The following is a 20,262-nucleotide window of genomic DNA, read 5'->3' as shown; positions in this document are numbered from 1 at the left end:
CATTGTTGACATTAGTTGTGACATCATAGAAACTCCTGTGGTTTCCATGGTAACAGGGTTCCTCCATTGGAAATGTGCAGATACATCAAGTTGCCAAAATGCGTATTTAAACAAACAACGTGATCAATGTATTTGAATGCTATCAATGTCAGCTAAACTAGCTTGCTGGCTAGTAAGCAGAAGTCTGTGCATTTCCATGGAGACGAGAGCCAATATTCTGACAGAAGTGGATAAAAACACTGAGAACTTAGTGACCCCTAGCGTCCATTTATATGCCTCATCCTATATAAACGCAAGTTTTTCAGTACAATGCAACTCAAATTGTCTGTGCTCTCAGCAGATGAGGGTGTTGGCAGACCTTAAGCAGTGCCTCATATCAAATTTTAGATTACATGATCATGTGCCCATAAAAACTTGATGACTGAGGCACATTTTATATTGCACTAGCATTGTACTCTGTATTTCAAATGAGCTGAACAAATCACTTGTTCATTGTTCAGTCCAATATTGTGGACTGGGTTAAAAATGAAACTATTGGAAATGTGTGCTTCTTCTTCTTTGTTTTTGCACTGATGGTTTCCCCTTTTCCGTCTTCCTGCTCACATAATTTTTTTTTCTGACAGAGAAACCTGTGGACCACTCTGATAACTGGCGTTGACTACCATTAACATTGACTGAAAACGTGTAGCTCACTGAGTTGCTGCAGGAAATTTCCTGGCCAATTGTCAGACACCCTCACATATGGACTAGGCTTATCCTAAAATGATTGCCTCTTACAGCTGACTCTGACATATAACAATGCATTAAATTTCAGATATGCTGCATAATGCATTGTAATTATATTATAATGGCTTAGCAAACACTCTTACCCAGAGTGATGCACATATTTTACACGTCTTTTATATATTCATTTATACAGGTGGGTGTTTGCAAGGTAATTAGAGCTAAGCACCTTGCTGAAGGGTACAATATCAATGGCCTGCCATAGTATCGAACCAGCATCTTAGAGTTACAATGCCATTTCCTTACCACTACACCACAGTAGCTGCCAGGCAGTTGCTTCTGCATGACCAAAACTGTAAGAATTAACACCTCATTACACTACATTTAACATTATATTTAATTAAGCAAAACACAAGTGACTCTGATAATTAATGATGTCCTAAAATAGATGCTGTTCTGCACGGCTCTTCTGCAAGGCTTCCCCAATTTTTATCTTGAAATTTCTTGAATTTTTCCTTTTGTTTCTGCAGAAAAAGGGAATGCTGCCTGTTTTCAACCTATATTGTACTATAGAGCAACCTCAGCCCCTCCCTTAAAGCCACTCTCATGCCGTGTCCTCAGCTCGTTCCCCTTTTTCAGCACCTACTTTCCTCAGCCCCTTCCACTCCTCTAAACACCTCCCAATGTTAATTTACATGGGCTGCACCCATAATTCTCTGCTCCCCTGAGACCTCCTTCCAACCGAAAACATAGACACACTACAGACTGTGAGTTCCAAAATTATTTATTCATTTGTGGTTCTGAGGGGAGGAATTATAGATGTTGGTTAGGTCAAGATGCTTCACCTTTTGTCTGATCATCTCCAGCGCATCATACACTTGGTCCTTTGTGCCTGGAAGGTGGAAGACAAAATCCACACCACCATCAGCTGAGCGGCTGGGAAGCAGAACGACATCATCGCCCACCTCAGACCCGTCAGTGCAGGGAACACAGAGCGGAGGAGACTCACCCTCGATGGTGCAGACTTGGTAGGTGTGAATGTGTGGCAGCGGGGCCATGTACGCCATCGCACCAGAGCGCCTCTTCACAGACTCCAAGTACCGCCCCTGCTTCCTCAGGAATAGCCCAATCAGACGCTGTTAAACAGAACAAGATTAACATAATACAGACCCTCATGAAGGCTGGCTTCCAGCAAGATCTGCATCCACACACAGTCACCCAGATTCACATCATTCAGAATGGACTGCTGTTGGGAGTGTGATGTAACTGATGTCATACTTTCAGCGTTATTTCAAGATGGGCAAACTTTAAGAAACTGGTTGGTTTCATCAAAGATGAAAGCTTATAAGAATCATACTACTAACACTATGGAAGAATGAAGAGCTTTTAAAGCCAACACATCGAACCTTGAACCCGGCCAATTCTATGAAGCGCCCCTCATGGTGGAACAGCCCCACCTTTGTGTTGAATGAGACATAGCCTGGAGTGGAGTGAAGGGACACACACGGGGGCAAGCTCACCTTGGGCACCTTTATCTCCCAGATGAGGTGGTCTGAGTGGTGCTGGTCACCTGGCTGATGCTCTCCGGTCTCCATCTTACAGCCAGTATCCACCGAATCCACACCATTCAAGTCAGCAGCTGGGGAGGGCACAGCTCACAATTATATTAACGCAATCACACACATGCACACACACACAAACACATGAAGGCGTGATCGGCGGAGGTACTGTGCACACACACACAGCAGAGTGAACCTTGCTGCATTATTCATGCATCTTGTGTGAGCTCTCTGGTTTGAGAGATGCTGGGTATTATGTGAAGGCGGCAGGAAGCAAACTCCAGCACTCCAACCTTTTCTCACCTCTGGAGCAACGTGGCTCCGCCTCGCTCCTTGTGTCACCTCTGCTCCTTGGGTCTGCGTCACCCCTGCAAACATCTGCCCAGGAGCGCTCTGACCTGCGCGGCCCTTCAGAGCCTCTTAGAATGCCCGAAAGGAGCTTCACACTCTTCTTCCTCTCAGGCGCTGTGCGAGACAGCCCCGCCACCCGGAGAGGGCCCTTCCTTAAAGCTCCATCTTCCAGCTGACGGGGGCGGCGCCGGAGGCCCTCTGAGCCCATGGTGACCCCTCGCCTGGCTTCGTTCAAGACCATGAGGTTCTGTGTGTTGCCGAAGATCAGTGGTGGAGGGGTGTAGATGTTTTTAAAGTCCAGATGTTTCACCTTTTTTTTGATCAGCTCCAGCGCTTTGTCCACTTGGGGTTTTGTGCCTAGTGGATGGAACACAATAAAACAACAAAACACCTCCATAAGAAGCTGAGAAGTAGACATGAAAGCATGCTTGCTGTCTGTCCCCACCAACCCCTTCACCAACCTCAGACATGCACTCGCAGTAAGCACAGAACAGAGAATACTCACCCATTATGTTACAGAGCAGATACTCTAGAGTGTGAGGATGTTCGGACATGTAGACTAGTCCACCACAGCACTGCCTCACAAACTTCAGATATTTCCCTTCTTCTCCAATCAGTGCCCTGACCAGATGCTAATGAGCAGAAAGTACATATGATTAATGAAAACCAGTAATTGTAAATGTGAACGTCAATAAAATTACCTCTGGCATTAATCAATCTTAATTTCTCGTTAGACTGAAGCAGTGTGGGGAACCCGGTGTCACACTTAAGGAGTGATTCCAAGGGAGTTTTGTTATTGATGAAGGATAGCATTAGGTGTGGAAATCACATTGACAACAATGTGAAAAAAAATCTACCTTTAAATTGTCAGAGTTGTAGAAATGCAGGCCTAGGAGAAACATGTGGAGTGAACTCACCTGAGGCACTTCTGTCTCCCAAATAATGAGTTTAGCATCCTGTGACTGAGTGTGCCTCTCACACACTGGCTGTGTTCTTCTAGGCTTCTTCAGCTGCCCTCCAGGAGTAAAGCCCACTTTCTGTAGTGAAGGAACAATGCTTCTTTAGGTGCTGGCAACAGGCCCATAAATTTAACTGCTTCAATCCCGCCCCCCAAATCATTGCCCCTTCCCACTTTAATCAGCTCCTCCCACCACATTGAGCTCCTCCCATCCCTTGAAGGTCCTGTTGGGACCTGAAAAAGCCTGCTGAACTTGCTTTCAGTAGTGACACAATTGTCCTGTTATGTGAGGATGCAGGAAACAATAGCAGTTGCTCTCAGAACAAGTGTACCGCCATACTGTTACAAAACTGAAGCCAAGTTTTTCAACAAACTGGAAAAAAGCACCCCATACTGACCTTCATATTGGTGTGTTGTGGGCTCTCCTCAATGGACCTCATTACCAGTTGTTCCTCCTTTTTGGCGGGTGTGGCAGGAATGGACTGGGGGACAAGCATAGGCTCGTGTCCCGCTATGGGCAAACAGGGGTTGTCACTAACAGTGACAGACTGCATTAATTATGTTTTCTGATGCTAAGGACAAGCAGAACATATCTGCACACAAACAGAACTAAAGCTAACATCTAACAGAACTGAAAATGTTCTGGCCTTGGGTCTGAATTCTCCCTGTGCTCCTCTCACTCTCACCTATCTCCTTGCTGCTGTCACTGTCTTGGTGTTCAGACATGCTGGGTGTGAGCTCAGCTGGGTGATGTTCGGGTATTTCAAAGGGCACCCAGTCCTGCTGGGCTGTGGAAGCATAACTCCAATGGTCCTGCAAGTGGAAACCAGAGACAAGGCACCTTCAAGAACTGGAGACCTGCAGAACTGCAGCTGGCACAAAGACTGCAGGCGTTCAGCTACAGAACTTAAGAGCTGGACCTGGACCCACATGCAGACACACACAGAAGTAATGGATGAGAGCAGCCTTGAGAGTCCATGCTGTCATTCAGGATGAAGTAGCAGGATGTTACCGTGTAGAATGGTATTGTGCTTCCACTGTATTCAGGAGGGATGAAGGCCTCGCCATTGTATCCAGGATAGATGAAATAGTCTTGTGCCAATGGAAAGGGTGGCTCCTGGGTGGGGATGTAGGGCATGCCAGGCCAGACTGGGTAGTGGCCAGACTGCAGAGGGGAGAGAAGCATTTTGAGTCAGAACACAACACTCACCATAACCCATACAAGTTTGGTTGTGGAGTCAGACATCACACACACACAAACATACACACACCATCTCATCAGTCCTGAGTGACTTTACAGCCGCTATATGTGTGCAAGTACATTTTTGTTAATGGATAATTATTACTTAATTAGTGCTGGACCAATTAAAATTCTTACTGACTGCCCACATTCTCATAGACAGATTGACTGACATAACAATGTGGCTCAATTTTATTATAAAAAGGCTTTAGCAAGTTCTCTAAAAAGCAGGATGAAGCCTGCCAGCAAAAAGTCAGCACAACAGGCAGTCTGTGTTCCAGTAGATGATAAATGTTACTGTGTACTACAGTAAAAAATCTATACATCAGCCTATGTCTCCTGTTTGTTACTTCATTCAAGCTATGTCCAGATCTAGTGGTTCCTAAACAGAATAAAAACAGGTGGCAGTGCTTGCTTTTGAGTAGAAACAGTGACATGCCTGATGAGAAAAGCCAGTCGTTTGCCAAATATGGATTAACCACTTCAAAAAAGAAGCCAGATGCTTTCATGGGTATAAGCTTGGCAAGATGTTTGCATTAAAACTGTGTCTGTTCACATTTGGCATGATACATGACAGGCAAGGCCTGTTTTGAAGGTTAGTGGAGCTTTACCATTTGGAACGGTGACAGGCTGCTGTTGTAGTGGGGAGGGAAGAAGACCCCGTCACTGTATCCAGGAGAGAAGAAGTAGGTGCAGCCTTGCGCCAGTGGAAAAGGTGGATACTGGTGGGTGCTGTAGGGCACAGTGGGCCAAGTTGGATAGTACTGGTGCAGAGGGGTGAGAGCAAATAGTTCGTGAGGTGTCTAGAACAGCCAGGGTGAAAACAGTCACCCTTTCACAAAAACGGGATCTTTTTCTGTGCCTCAGCTTTGAGGCTTCAACCTAACTGTGGCTCAGGGTTGGCTTTAACACAAACTAACCTGCTAATCTGACATACGTTAACAAATGATTACACAACATCTCAGTTCAAGAAAAGTAAGTGCACTTGCTATCCAAAAAGAGTTTCCTAAATTTTTAGCTGCTTCTTATTTTTTCATCTCAAGAAACTGATGAGTCAAATAATTTGTTGTGCGTACTCATTTTATTAAAAAAAGTCGGATGTCTAGTCAGATTTTACCTGTCACCTCTTATGATCTATGGGAAATGTGGAAGTATGATAAAACTATGTTTATAAAATGAAAAAAAAAAAGAATCCCAGGTTGAATGCTGCACCTGTGCCCCTGAGAAAAGTACTTTACCTCAGTTCCTCCATACGAAGCCATCCTTCTCTAGTTACAGAATCAAAAGAGATGCCAAATTGAATGCCTGGATATGGGCTTTGACAAGACTAAGTGGGAAAAAAACCTTTAGATCTTTACATTCCCTTTGCCAGATGGCATATGTTAAATGTTGTTAAAATGTTGAGTGAACCTATAAAGTAAATTGGTGTACAGCACTGCATTTACCCGAAGTGGCTGTAAGTTCTGAACATGCGTCATAAGTGTGTTCAGCATGTACCTTGTTACCTTTCTGTATGACATCACAAAAAAGTACTGGCATCACAAAGATGGTCTTAACTTTGCATTTGGTGATAGAATCTAGCTTTGTCAAATTCCATTCTTTTCAGTAATTATGTACACATTCCTCTGCCAGAGAAAAAGCTGCAAGTACTCATTTATTCATTGACCCCAGCTTGCATGTTGAATGGGGTTCACACTGATGAGAATGTTGTACAGATGAAATCAGTGGGCCCCAAACTACTTTGTTCATTTGGTTCTCCCATGGTCCTCCATGTAATGATATGCCCCTCTGGTCCATTCCTTTGAAGTAGTGATTATCTGTTTACATAACTTGCCATTTCAGTTGATGTGGGTAGCCATCGTGCTCACAGGTACCAGACATGCTCAGGCAAAGACTCCCGTCTTCTTATAGGAATCATAGTTCATTCTCAGCAGCTAGAGCTACTCCCACACAGGGTCATGGATCTTTTCCATGGATGCACTCTAGACTATAGAAAAAATGACAAGCAAAGGGATTGTTAATGACACTAGACACAAACATTCTCATGTTAACTTGGCTATTTCCTTTAATTGTAATCTAACTCCAGATTCAAGTTATTATCATTGTTAACAGTAATTACATCAACCTACTTGTAAGAAAGTGTGTAGAAAGAAAGTGTAGCAAACTTTGAAAGAGGTTAAAGGATCATTTGTCTTGCATATATAGGCTTTGAAAAAAATAAAAATAACAGAAAATGTCAACTCATAACTATTCTGTTGTATATTATATATTGTCTTATATAAAATAGTGTTACTATTAAAATAACCACACTGAAGTTTTGAGAGACACAATGTAATACTTGGTGCCTGAGAAATAGTACAACTTTAGGCAAATTGCAATCAAAATTTAGAATCAAAATATCATAATTCATCGATCATTGTTAATGTTCTTGTTTTGGCAACAAAACGCTTTCATAGTTGCATGTAACAAAAATGGGCACTTCTGTGATAATTTTAACATGTGACTCAATGAGCTCAAAAGATCGTTATTTAGCGTAATAACAACTTTATATATTCTGAAATATATAGCGGAATTACTTAAGTTTCCATAATGACACAATAAAAAAAGATAGGATACATTATAGGGCTTCCATATTCTGAGCGCGCAAATGTCAACCAATTAAACATTTTAGATGAATTAACAAATAACGGACAAATTCGATCATCGGGTATGGCATCGTGCAGACACTGATGCCTCCACTTGGGTATTTCTGTAGTCTACTGCATTACAAAAGTCACCCGACAATTCATTAGTTTCTGCTGTTTATTTCATCTTTTGGTTGGCAATATTCCTGTTTCCTTCGTACATTAACGTCTGTTTTACTTTGCCACGACGTAAAAAACTGTAAGTTCTTACTACGCTCATTTTATAGATACGCTGCAAAGCAGCCGAAGTCCCAGTTGGAAAAAAAAACGCCACTTCCTGTAACAGCACTGAATAATGCGTATGCATAGTGCGCGCTAAGGAAATAGACGGGTGGATACATCCATGGCTAACGTGATGGGATGAGGCTTATATGTACAGATCAGTGGGTTATGTAGCTATATTTCTAGCTGAGTGTCAATGCTGGCAGTGTTTGTAGTGGCGCTTTCTGTTGACATTCTTAGCTGTTTGCGAAATGAGCTCATTCGAAGGTCGCATGAAAGAATATCCCACTATTTCTCTAGACCGTTTCGATCGGGAGAATTTGCATGCCAGAGCGTACTTCTTGTCTCATTGTCATAAAGGTACCAATTAGCTAACTAGCTTCACAGCTAGCCGTTAGCCCTCTTGTCGTGCATTGTTTGCGAGCTAACTATCCAGCTAGATGCCTAACGTTAACGTTATAGCTTTCTCTCTTGCTTACTGCTGATGGTCAGGAAGATGTCTTTCCAGCTAGCTGTAGCTATTCGGTAACTGTTAGAGGTGTAGAGGTGTATAGCTAACTAAGCAGTGTTCCTCTAAACCAAGCTTTTGCTTCATTGTTTGCCAAAACTAAATAGTTTGTTGATGTCATAACTGAAGTGGCTAGGTAGCCATGTACAGCCAGTTCTCTAGCTAGCTAATGTTATGATCAAACAGTTAACCAGCTGCCTTGTTTTTCCACAGATCATATGAAAGGATTGAAGGGACCATTGATAAAAAGGAAGTTAAAGTTCAGGTATGTCATGTATGTGCCTTTACTTTCTGGCCATGTGTTGTACGTTGTTTAAATGCGGAAAATGTACGTGAACTGGTAAGAAATGAAAGTGAAACAATAATTGGACTTAAATAGCCATCTAGTTGTCACGAATGGAAAGCTATGGCTAACTTACCTAAACTACAGCGGTTATCACTGCCACAGATGTGGGCTATGTGGTTTGGAATGGCCAAGAAAGATAATAAGATTGGTGAGACATGACGCCCTGAATATTAGCTAGCTAGCCAGAATTTTTATGGACAACACAGGATATTCATAATATGCTGATGTTCGCTGGAAAGAGAGTAACTAACGGTTTTCCATATGGATCTTTCTGTTTGCAGTTTAACTGTGAAATTGTACTGTTCACCTGTGACTAAAGAGCTTTTGTTGAACAACCCAAAATATGGCTTCTGGGAAGATCACATTGTAAGTTGGCCATCCTGATAAGGATGTGAAAATACTGCTACAGCTGACAACGCGTTTGTAATGCTTACTACTAGGCTACTAAGAGAGCAATATTCATTGTGTGCATAGGTTGCCATTGAGGTGGACAGTCCAACTCAAATCTCATTGGTTGACGAAGCCTCGGGGAAGGTAATGTTTAGAGCATCCTCTCATTTGGATCCATCGCAAAAATGTTTATGCCCTATTGAGCATTTGTGTATTGGGTTTTTGTTTTCCGACAGAAAGAAGACGTAGTGGTGACGCTGCTTCCAGCAGGCCACTGCCCGGGATCAGTCATGTGTGTATAAAATCAAAATTAATGAAAGTATATTTCATCTCCATTCCATGCTGTGGCAGAGAAGTCAAAGTACCAGAGATCTGGCATTTCTTTTTACCCTATGCAACATTATGTAATGTTTTTTCAAAGACTTGTCCTTCTGTCAGTCACTTTGAAGAAAACTGGCTGTAAACTACCAGTACTTGTCGAATTCTGTCAGGTCCAATGTGTACGTGTCGGTGCCTTTTGGTGTGTTAGGTTCCTTATTGAGGGCAATCAGGGGACAGTGCTGTACACAGGGGATTTCAGACTGGCAAGAGGAGAGGTGTCCCGCATGGAGTTCTTACACTCAGGGGGCAGGTAAAGTGCCTGGAGAAAACGGTTACTCTCACGTCATTTACAGCAATTTTGTATAACATACTAACTTTACCTGCAAATTGATATGCATGAAAGATGCAGCTCTGTAACCCCGTCCTTTGTCATGCTAGGGTGAAAGACATTCAGAGTGTGTATTTGGACACAACATTCTGCGACCCCAGTTTCTTCCAGATCCCTAGCAGGGTGGGTTTCTTCATAATTTGTCTGTCGCTGTGCTTTTTAAAATTAATGTATTAATTTAAACTGGTGTCAGTTGGTACAATCCGGTGTCCCATGTCGCTGCAGGAGGTCTGTTTGAGTGGGATAATTGAGCTGGTACGAGACTGGATCTCCCTCAGCCCGTACCATGTGGTTTGGTTGAACTGCAAAGCGGCATACGGCTATGAGTACCTCTTCACTAACCTCAGCGAAGAGTTCGGCCGGCAGGTAGGTCTACCGCAGGCTGTAGCTGTGCAGCTCAACTTCACAAAGCTGGCTGCTGTTTAGAAACTGAAAGACAGAAATGTGAAGCATCATTTTATCGCACTGAATAAAAATTCAAAGGTCGCATGCAGTAAAATAATCATTCGTCATTGATGTTTTTTAAACATGATCTACAGTGCTGTGAGGTTTGTATTGATATAGCAATTACATCAGGATACTGTAAAAATTAACTACTTAAAAGAAAGTGTTGAACAAAAATTTTGCTACTCCACCATTTAGCAGCAACCTGTCAAACTACCGAGCGTTAAAGGTAACGCAATAACGCAAGTGTGTTGCAGTACAATACCCAGCTGGACAGTAGTGTTGGCCTTTTGTCAATCAACTTCAGATCCATGTGAACAGCCTGGCCATGTTCAAAAAGATGCCTGAGATCCTGTGTCATATGACCACCGACAGAGTGACGCAGATCCATGCCTGTAGACATCCCAAGGTATTACAGTCAATAATGTCTATTACCAGTCAATAATGTGTATTCCTGCGAGTGATCTTTGTACATGTAGGCTGTTATATCCCACAAAGTATGAAGGTTGGATCAACATGTCCTATATCCAAGCCACCTGCATGAGCTTTTGGACTTTTAATGTTGAAAGTGATGGGTAATGTACAGTAAAGTTATGATTTAGGTATTTATGTAGTTGCATTATCAGTAAATACTTTTCACAGAAGTAAATTGCATTTGATAGGCACTTACTAGCTATGAGTTCTGATGGTGCTCTGTGATTGGTCTCTGCTGTGTGATTGGACCTACTAGTCTGAATGGTGCTCTGTGATTGGTCAGGATGAAGAGTTTTTCAAGGGCAGCAGATTGCCATGTGGGTCCACGGCCCCGGATGGGACCCCTCTGCGCATCATCAGCATCAAGCCCTCCACCATGTGGTTCGGAGAGAGGACGCGGCAAACTAAAGTCGTCGTCAAGTGAGGAGGCCGGCCGTCTCCATGGCTACTAGCATAGCAGTGTTAAAGTCTTGTTAAAGACCAACTGCAGATCACAGAATGCTGTTGAAAGCATTCTCCATATACAAATCCCCATACATAACTCATTTCAGTTGTTTGATTTTAACAGGATGGAAATGCAGTATAAAAAAAAATCTTTATAGGTTATTAACCATCTCAGTACTCCCAGTATTTACTGTACTGCATTGCATTGATTCACTGAAACCAGGATTAAATTGTGGTTGAAACAATTATATATACACAAATATGTTTGTAAACTGTGCTGTCACAGTACTCAGGAAGCTAACTGTTGATAGTCAAGTGTATTAGAGGAATGACTAGTTAATAGATTCATTTCCCCATAGTTGAGAATATTTAATTTACTTGTGTTTACTGACATGGCATCACTTTTCAGGACAGGAAGCAGTTCCTATAGAGCCTGTTTCTCCTTTCACTCTTCATACTCTGAGGTAAGGAAGCTTTCATTATTTGCTCCTCCAGTCAAATTATGCATGCTACAGCACCCTTTGCAAGGAACTGAGGTTACCATAGTGGTGAATTATGATTCTTAAAGGGTATATGGAATGGGCCCCACAAACCACACATTGAAGGCCTCCATTTTTCCCAATCAAACATCCAAATGGGTAGTTCAGTTGCAGTACTGTGTTTGCCCCTGGAGATGTCTCTGTGTCATTTTTCTGTCTAGCACTCTGATGAATCATTTATAATTTATAGTATCTGTGAATTGATTTAAAAGAATCAAAGTACCCTTTAAGTATTAGAGAGAGGGTGACAGTCCTCAATACTGTAGATCCTTTCTTATTATAAACATGTGAAATAAGGGTTTGATTTACAGATAAACTCTTCTCTTCACTGGTTCTTTTTTAGATAAAAGATTTTCTGTCCTACGTCTGCCCTGTGAATATATACCCAAACGTTATTCCACTTGGCAGAACAATAGAAGATGTTGTGGAAATGTAAGTATTGCATTTTGTGAATGATTGCACCATCAGTCCATGAGCTATCTTTCAGCAAGACTTTGCACGCTATGAATTATTGTGGTGATCTGCACATAAGAACATAAACAATGCTGAACTTTGTGTGAGACTTGTTGTTGAAAACAAGTTTTCTCTTTACATGTTGTCTGTCTAGATTGAAGCCCATGTGTAGAGAACATTCCAGAAGGGGACAGATCATCTACAAACCACTGGGGACTCTCAAAAGGCCAAAAGTGCAATGCGTATCAGTAGGTACGATGGCATAAGGAAAAGGCTGAATATGAATATTGGATATTGTTGTAAAGGCAGTAGCATGATGTTCTGTTAAAACATTTGCTTAGACAGGTGAGATATGTGGGCATTTGGTTTCCTTGTCTAACTATAATGTCACTGGATTATTTAAGATTCAGTTTGAACTGTCATTTTTGAAACCAGTCCCTTTGATTAGTTCTCTGGGTGCTTCTCAGATTCCGATACTGAGGATGAGCTGTTTGATGAGGAAGTGGTGACTCCCTGGAGGAGGAAAGTGCCAGAGAAATGGCAGCCTCAAGCCGCCAAGCTACCAAGCCCAGAGAAGAAACCGCCCCCTAGTGGCTGCCAGGAGGACTATCACCTAGAGCCGCACACAGCTCGGCAGAATGGAAACTACATGGACTGCACAGAATCGAACGATGATGAAGAGGAGGAGGAGGATGAAGAGGAACCCACACAGTTGCAGGAGGCCAGAGTCAAGTTCTCCGGTGACCAAGTCACCAAATCCAGCAAGGACCAAGAGTCACCCAGCAGCACCAAGAGGGAGACAGCTGAAAGAAGCGAGGATCACCAAGAGGAAATGAGCGTCGCCAGCACCAAGTCTGAGCCGCCCAGGTGGGAGGCGTTCTTCACTGACCCCGTGCTCACAGATGAGGGGTCTGAGATGGAGAGCAGCCAGAACAGCCTGGCGCGGTCGTCGGAGGTGTTAGGGTCCCCGATCCTGTTCAGCGATATGGACGATGACGACTCCACCCACATCTCCTCCCAGTCTACCCACATCTCGGACCCGGGCAGCGAAAGTCTGAGCCAGGTGGACACCATCCTGCTGCCTCTGCAGGAGAAGAGGGCGGAGCTGCTGAAGAGCCAGCAGAGGGATGCCTGCAGGTCTTGCCATGAAAGAGACCACGGGGAACAGGGGACAGACATGGGCGGTGCTGATGGCGGAAATGGCCACCTACCCCTTCCCTCCGAGGAGAAGTCGGAGTCTCAAATATCCTCGGATTTCGAGATACCCTCGACGCCCGACTCGCAAGTCCCCAAAACCGAGGATCTGAAGGAGCTGTATAGGAAACTTGCTGCTGGAGAAGCTGTGCTTCTCAAGAGGAGCAGTCAGGGAACAGTGTGAACGGTGTGCTTCTCAAATGAATAATCTGTATTTACCTCAAGTGTGACATGTTATAGTAACTTAAGGCACAAGTGGCATCCAGGACACCGTTTCGGCCTAAATGTTCACGTCTGTACGTCCTCAGTGCAGAAATCTGTGTCTCTTCTCTTACAGGCACTTTTGTGGACACCTAAAGCATTCCACACAGAACAGGGGTACTAATAAGAGGACATTTCAATTCTTTCAGGAGTTAGTCTGTAAAGTGTGCCAAATAGTATATGGCCTTAACAAGGTTTATTTATAAATGCCTGGTACATCCAACCAAAAACTCTGCCTATGTTTCTTCTTAGGTAACCAGTAGGCATCTCTTAAGTAAAAATGTTTAGTATCCTGCAGCCCTATATCCTCTTCACCAAAACATTTCATTCCATGTTGCTACTTTGCTTGAAACTTTATACTGAGATACTTTACCGTGTGCCTTGACTGGAAAATGTTAGGGGACCAATTCTTAAAATTTTCACTAGGGATGTGAATAAGACTTGTAGTTTCGTGCTGACATTTTTAAAACAGTATCAACCTATTCATGAAGTATGTTTTACCAATTCTTTAAATTAACAGGCTGATGCTGAATGGTGACTGCTCAGTCTTTGTTGCTTTTATTTTTATATTTATTCCATAAAAATGCTGAACTTCCGGCCTGGGTCATTGTGAATTTGTGTCTCTCTGATGGTAATTTTCTTGAGAACATTTTTAACAAAAAGTTATTTTTGAAAACCACTCATTATAAACCTTAAGAATGGTCGTCACATTACCAACAATCTATGAAAACACATTTAACATTCCTGGTTAAGGTTGTGATTACCAAGCTTGAGATGTGTCAGTTGGCGAAATTTCAGCAGTTAAGCAGGACGCAGGTGTTTGGCAAGCTACATTTTTGTGCACGTAGCCTTTTTAAGTGTGCTCCTCAGCTGTCTGCACAGCTAAAGCGAAGGGAGTTTGCAGATGGTTGCCATGTCCCAGTTCTCTAACCGCACAATCCACAAAACGGGAGGCAGGTGTGCCCTCATGCAGCCAGATTGTGTTGTATTCACTAACTAACAGGGTTCAAAAGTACTCGCTTTTTCACGCAGGTGTTAAAAGCGTGACGCATCTGAAATAACATCAACTGTAAGTTTGATAAGGATAATATACAGTTGAATGCTTTAAGACACAAGCTGTGACACAGCCCTGGTTAAAAGATTGGTAATCATTTATCTTGTGAACAGTTGATTTGTTCTTGAAGGCCCAAGATTACACCAATGAAAAACGCACTTAGTGCATATTTAGAGTAGTTAGCATTTACTGCAAGGCACAAAACATCCAACCACATTCACTCAATTATAGCATTATAACTTTAAATCCGTTCTTTATAAAAAGCTACCAAAGCGCAAGCATCAACGGTGCCAATTCACAATGTTTAAATATTTCTTTATTTGAGGGTTTCAAATGTGACAGTTGGAACAGAGTAAATTCTGAAGGCTACTCCAACCTTGCCATGAAAACAGCTTGAATGATACAAAAAACAGGAAGTTTTGTTTCTGGAACTTTTAGTAGGATTGTGAACAAAACATGTTTGCAGGCCACTGGAATCAGTTCACTCAGTTCATCTCAATGCAAAGGGATATGGTAGTTCAGGATGCCACGGCAACGGTGACCGCCTCGGACCTGCCACTTCCTTGCTCCGTACAAGTGACGTGCAAAGACCCATCCCTGCGGGAAATAACCAAACAAAGCACATCTGAATAATGGAGGAGTATCTTCTATGAGGTTTAGTTTAAAACAAATTCACTGGGGGGGGGGGGATGTTCATATCAATTGTGATCTGTGTCTCGCCACTTGTCACAATGACAATGGAGTACGCTACCTTTTCATGGTTATGACCGTAACAATGTCATGGTTCTCTTCTTTTGGTTCAAGGTCACTGAGGACAATCTGAAAAACAAGATTGGTGAAAGAATGAAACATTACCCACATCTGTTCATGTTCATGATCAAAAGTGCCATATGATGTTTTAGTGACTCACTGGATATTCCAAAATGGAAATGGCAACCGTGTTGATCATGCACAGCACTGGAGAGCACTGCTTTCAATGTGTGTAAACTACAGGGTTGGTGGAATGGCCATTATGGGTGGAGCCCTGGTTAAGGGTTAAACCTGACCTGTGCCACTTTCTCCTGGGGGGTGCTGTTGCGGCCTTGTGACTGGTACAGCTCCAGACAGACGGAGGACAGGCTCCCAGGGCCATGTAGGGTGTGCTGCCGTCGGGCTGGGAGGGGTGTCCCAGAGGGGAAGAGCACTGTGTACACATCGGCTCCAGAGTCGTCCGCCTCCTACAGGACCATCCAGAGAAACCGCAGTAAGAAGAATGGAAATCCGTTAGTAATGGTGAGACTGGTGTGAGAGTCAGTCCTTTGCATTGGCATTAACCTATAGTTGAGGTCAAAGAGCCAGGTTAAGATTACTGCTCCATCAGCTGGATCATGCAGTTCCTCGTCTGATTTTTTTAATGCTACCTTGCTACTTTTTACAACCTTAGTTTGGAATGGCCAACTGCATAGTTATCTCACTGAAACAACCTCTGCGCTCACATGAAAGTCACACAGTGCATTACATGAGAGGATTGGTGCTACTCCACTGATGTCATTTAAGTCAATTGCAGACACCTAAGGGTTCGCAGAATGCCTGAGATCAATGAGACAAGGGAACCGTGACAAACCTACTCTGCCCCTGGCAGAACGAAGTTAATTTGTTTCACCGCTGTGGGCTCCCAGACATGGTTGGTTGATGACACAGCTGAGATCAGACCCAGGTCATACAGCTCACCACGAGCCTTAACCACTGAAGCTACTTTAACAACACTGCACTGCTTTGAGTTTCAGATATTGCAGGGCCAGATTTACCATACGACCTGACAACCACTTTATGGCCTTAAATGACGTGTTCTTGTATTTATGGGTCACTTCGCGAATGTGCTCCAGAGAAAAGCCTTGTTGGGCTTGTGTCACATGACAATTGCGACCCTCCCCTCTCCCCTTCCTACCTTCACCAGGATGTCCCTGGCGCAGCAGTCGACTGTGATGGAGTCCTCGTCCAGGGAGGAGCTGTCCCTCCCCACCAGGATCCCTGCCTCGATGGCCGCGCCCACCGGGATGACCTCGTCAGGGGGGATGGAGCTGAGGAGCTCCACGTCCGGGAACAGCTCCTGGATCATCTGCTGCAGCTTGGGGATCCGGGCGGAGCCTCCGCATAGCACCACCTGTCAGGGCGGACGGAGACATCTCTGAGGAGGAAGCTAACGGTACATAGCGCTGGTACATTCAGTCAGCTACTGCCAAATCCTCCCCTCTTCCCCTTGCATGAGAGCATTCTTGTGTAAAATGGCTTCCATGCATCACTCAGACAGACACTTCACACTGGTTATGGTTGAGGTGAGTCATCTCTCTCAGTGCTTAGGGATTTTCAAAGGTGCTTTTTAAATGCAATCCATCATTGATGCGCACTTATAATTCCCCAGCCTTCTTCATGATGTGTTTGCTACTGTCAAACAAATTTGTAGCAAATCAGAAAATATCAAAATGTATACCGTAAATGATTCTCTTAGAGTACTGTAATGTCCAGACTTTGTTAATTCATGTAGTTTGAGCATGGTCACCATTTAGTTAATCTTGTACAAAAACAGAAGGGAAATGCACAAAAGACGATTTTTAATTGATACAACTTGTGTGTGGAGAATCCTTTAAAATCAATGTTTCAACTCACCTTGCTGATGTCGCATGTCAACAGGCCGACTTGCTCCAGCAGAGCTTTGATTGGCTGTATGCTCTTATTGAAAAGGGACGAACACAGAAGTTCAAACCTTGCCCTGCAACATAGGCACCAAGAGGCACAACGGCACATATTTAAGAATCCACAACTCGATTTTGTTCGACGGAAGCCTGAGACAGTGCATCTTCCGGTTCGTTCACCTACCTGGACACGTTGCAGTCAAAGTCCATCCCCTCGTACAGGGAGTCCACAAAGCAGTTGGAGCTGCCCAGGGTGGACAGGGTGTGCTTGGCCACGTCGGCACTGTTCATCAGCTTCATCATGGCCCGGGGGTTTCCGGTCACGTCGTGCTTGAAGGACCTACAGCCAGAGAGGTAAAGGTCTACTTTGAGCAACAGGCAAAGATCAGGAATGACCTAAAACCAGAGATGTACAGGCATATGCAGTAAAATCTGTGATGTAGTTATCAGGGACAGAGATGAAATACTACAATGCAAGCTTCTCTGTATAAACTTGAGGCAAAACACCTACCCATCTCTTTCTGAAATACATGTGAGAAATTGAGCCTGCTCCAACTGAAAACTTCAAAACTTTTACTTTTTTATAATTACTTAAAACTGTCTATAAATGAAGGAATGTGGTATTAACACACACACATATATTGTAACCTGTGAGGGTTCCTGTTCTTTCTCGTGTTTGAATCCAGACGCTGCTCCCTTACCTTTTAAACTCTGAGGCGAGATGCTGGGCTAAGGCCTGCGTAAAGCTCTCCCCCCCGGTGCTGTGGTCAGTGTGCGTGGCCAGCACTCTGTATAGTCCACTGTTCACCTCCATGACCGTCACCGTGAGGGATGTCCCTCCAAGTTTGTAAACCAGCACATGGCTGCAGAGGGAAAGGAGGGAGCATGGTCACCGAGTCTCAGTACACATCATTCAGGTACTTGAAAACAGTGATTAATAGGCAATTGCTAGCCAATAGAAGTTCATATAAAGTTCACATAAATATGACTGTCAATATTTTAACTGTAGAAAACACTGAAACACTTCCATCCAATATGACTTTTGTTTCTGTATACAGCCATCACCAGTACATAGAGAGCTATTCCCCATTCGGGGTAAGTACAATTTACTCCTTTTAATAAGTAATTATGGACTGGAATGGAAAAAGGCAACAGTGCTGCTTGCAGTGCCAGTGACGCATTATACCACAACCTGCACTGACAGAATGCATTCATCTATGTCTACATGAAGATGAGCAAGGAGTTTTCCACAGGATGGTACCTCTTTCCTGTGGGCGAATCCTGGCCAATGCCGTAGGCTAGCAGGGCTGCTGACGGCTCATGGATCAGCCTCAGTACGTTGAAGCCAGCTCCCTCCGCTGCTTGTCTGAGGAGAGAGGAAGGGCTCATTCATTCACCTGCCACATGTTCCAGTCAGAAGACTTTATCATATTTTGTTGCTTATTAGAGCTACAGCTACTCCTTAGGGCAATTTTAATGTGTCTTGCTCCTAGTTCACCTTAGTGCGTTCTTCTGCATCTCTCCAAATTCAAAAGGCACGGTAATGACAGCGTCAGTGACGTCAGAGCCCAAAGCAGACTGAGCCGTCTCTGCAACGGAATAGCGACAACGTGAGTGAGAACCCTCAGTCTAAGCAACTGCCAATATTCTCACACAAACTGCTTCTCTTACCAAACTAATTTTACAGGTTGATACACACATATAGATAAGCATTTATTATGACTTTTCATATTCATATTATTTGGCTCTGTAAACCTGGAAGCTTTGTACAATACTACTACGTTGCTGGTAGCCAGGCTCACCTTTCATTTTGTGGAAGACTAATTTTGCTACTTCTTCAGGTGATACAATTTTTGTATCTTCTCCGGTGTCGATTTCATACCTTGGCTTGTCACCCTTGTTGATAACCTTGTTCATAATACAAAAAAAATTACCATTTACCATTTCTCTGTATACATCTAAAAGATACACAGGTAAATTAACTTATTCAGTCTTTCAATCGTAAGGTACTTACGGGGCATTTACTTTCGACTACGTGCTTCTGTGCCTCTGGGTCATCAAAACTGAGCAGAGGAAATGATAGTATTACAGCCTGTATTCATCTCTAGCTAACTATTCTTTGCTTCTCTACATGCGTCAACAAAATTAATATCCTTATGCTTGTGTCTTATGCACAAAAACACAAAAGATCACTGTCGTACTAACCTTCGTCCCAGAATCTGTTTCACTTTGACCACGGTGTTAGCAGCATTTCTTATTCTTCCTTGCTTCGCTGCTATTCCAACAATCTGAAACGCATTATTTGACAGTCGTGTAAACACATGCATACCGATAAATACCAACCTGGGAGGATAATTACACAGTTATGTAGACACATCATAGATGTCTAGGTAAAGAACATTAAATAACTATCAAGTTCGCCAGTTAGCAGGAGGAGCTAACTGGTAACCTTGCGTTACCTGTTCAGTATCTCTGTATGCGACAACTGCCGGTGTGACTCGGTCTCCAGCATCATTGGCAACAACATCGGCTCTTCCATCCTAAAAGAAGAAAAAAGTACCAGCAGAAGTAATTTGTCTTTTGCTTCCAGATGATAACAGATCGATTTAGCCAGTCACGTCGACAGGTAGGTTTTTAATTAGATAAAACGATAACATGCACAATAACATTAATGCAATACTGGGTGCAGCCGGTTTTCTTTGCTTTCATTTCTTGTAGCTAGCATCAGCTACCCACAAGCTAACTAGCTAGCTGAGTGTCCAAGTACTATCTGAATTTAAACATAAAACAGAGGCGGTAGTTTACAATATTGCAGTTAACTAGCTACGATTCTCTATAACAAAATTTGGTATAACAATATTTTACCTTAAAAATTGCTACACAAGCACATGTATATCCAAAGTGCACTCCTATAGCTGCCATGCTTGCTGTAAATGCACGGCGGCTGACCGGAAACTGTGGAGAAGAACTGCCTGATGATACCCAATTAAAAAATAGGTTGTAGATTTTAACCAATAGGAAATGCGTAAATTTTGAG

The 20,262-nt window shown here is 43.2% G+C and overlaps 2 protein-coding genes across 2 annotated transcripts; one reads left to right on the top strand and one right to left on the bottom strand.

Annotated features, from left to right (window-relative positions):
- Positions 1 to 7,847: 7,847 nt before the first annotated feature.
- Positions 7,848 to 13,894, top strand: dclre1c (DNA cross-link repair 1C, PSO2 homolog (S. cerevisiae)). Its single transcript, XM_036517957.1, has 14 exons — positions 7,848 to 8,097; positions 8,459 to 8,510; positions 8,873 to 8,957; positions 9,066 to 9,125; positions 9,218 to 9,273; positions 9,511 to 9,612; positions 9,741 to 9,813; positions 9,916 to 10,056; positions 10,442 to 10,543; positions 10,892 to 11,028; positions 11,462 to 11,516; positions 11,935 to 12,023; positions 12,199 to 12,296; positions 12,512 to 13,894. The coding sequence occupies exons 1-14, from the start codon at positions 7,989 to 7,991 to the stop codon at positions 13,420 to 13,422; spliced, it is 2,070 nt and encodes a 689-aa protein (XP_036373850.1). The 5' UTR covers positions 7,848 to 7,988; the 3' UTR covers positions 13,423 to 13,894.
- A 987-nt stretch (positions 13,895 to 14,881) lies between these two features.
- Positions 14,882 to 20,163, bottom strand: hspa14 (heat shock protein 14). The gene is made up of 14 exons (XM_036518076.1): positions 20,091 to 20,163; positions 19,685 to 19,765; positions 19,431 to 19,513; positions 19,240 to 19,288; positions 19,028 to 19,133; positions 18,724 to 18,814; positions 18,487 to 18,591; positions 17,927 to 18,088; positions 17,410 to 17,565; positions 17,200 to 17,302; positions 16,481 to 16,696; positions 15,600 to 15,770; positions 15,305 to 15,372; positions 14,882 to 15,150 (listed from the first exon to the last, which is right to left on the bottom strand). The coding sequence occupies exons 1-14, from the start codon at positions 20,145 to 20,147 to the stop codon at positions 15,072 to 15,074; spliced, it is 1,527 nt and encodes a 508-aa protein (XP_036373969.1). The 5' UTR covers positions 20,148 to 20,163; the 3' UTR covers positions 14,882 to 15,071.
- Between the last annotated feature and the right edge of the window lie 99 nt (positions 20,164 to 20,262).

Source organism: Megalops cyprinoides, chromosome 23 (genome assembly GCF_013368585.1).
Source record: "Megalops cyprinoides isolate fMegCyp1 chromosome 23, fMegCyp1.pri, whole genome shotgun sequence".
NCBI classification, from domain to species: Eukaryota; Metazoa; Chordata; class Actinopteri; order Elopiformes; family Megalopidae; genus Megalops; species Megalops cyprinoides.
The sequence above is the reverse complement of the archived record's forward strand: the minus strand, read 5'-3'. Positions and strand labels throughout refer to the sequence as shown.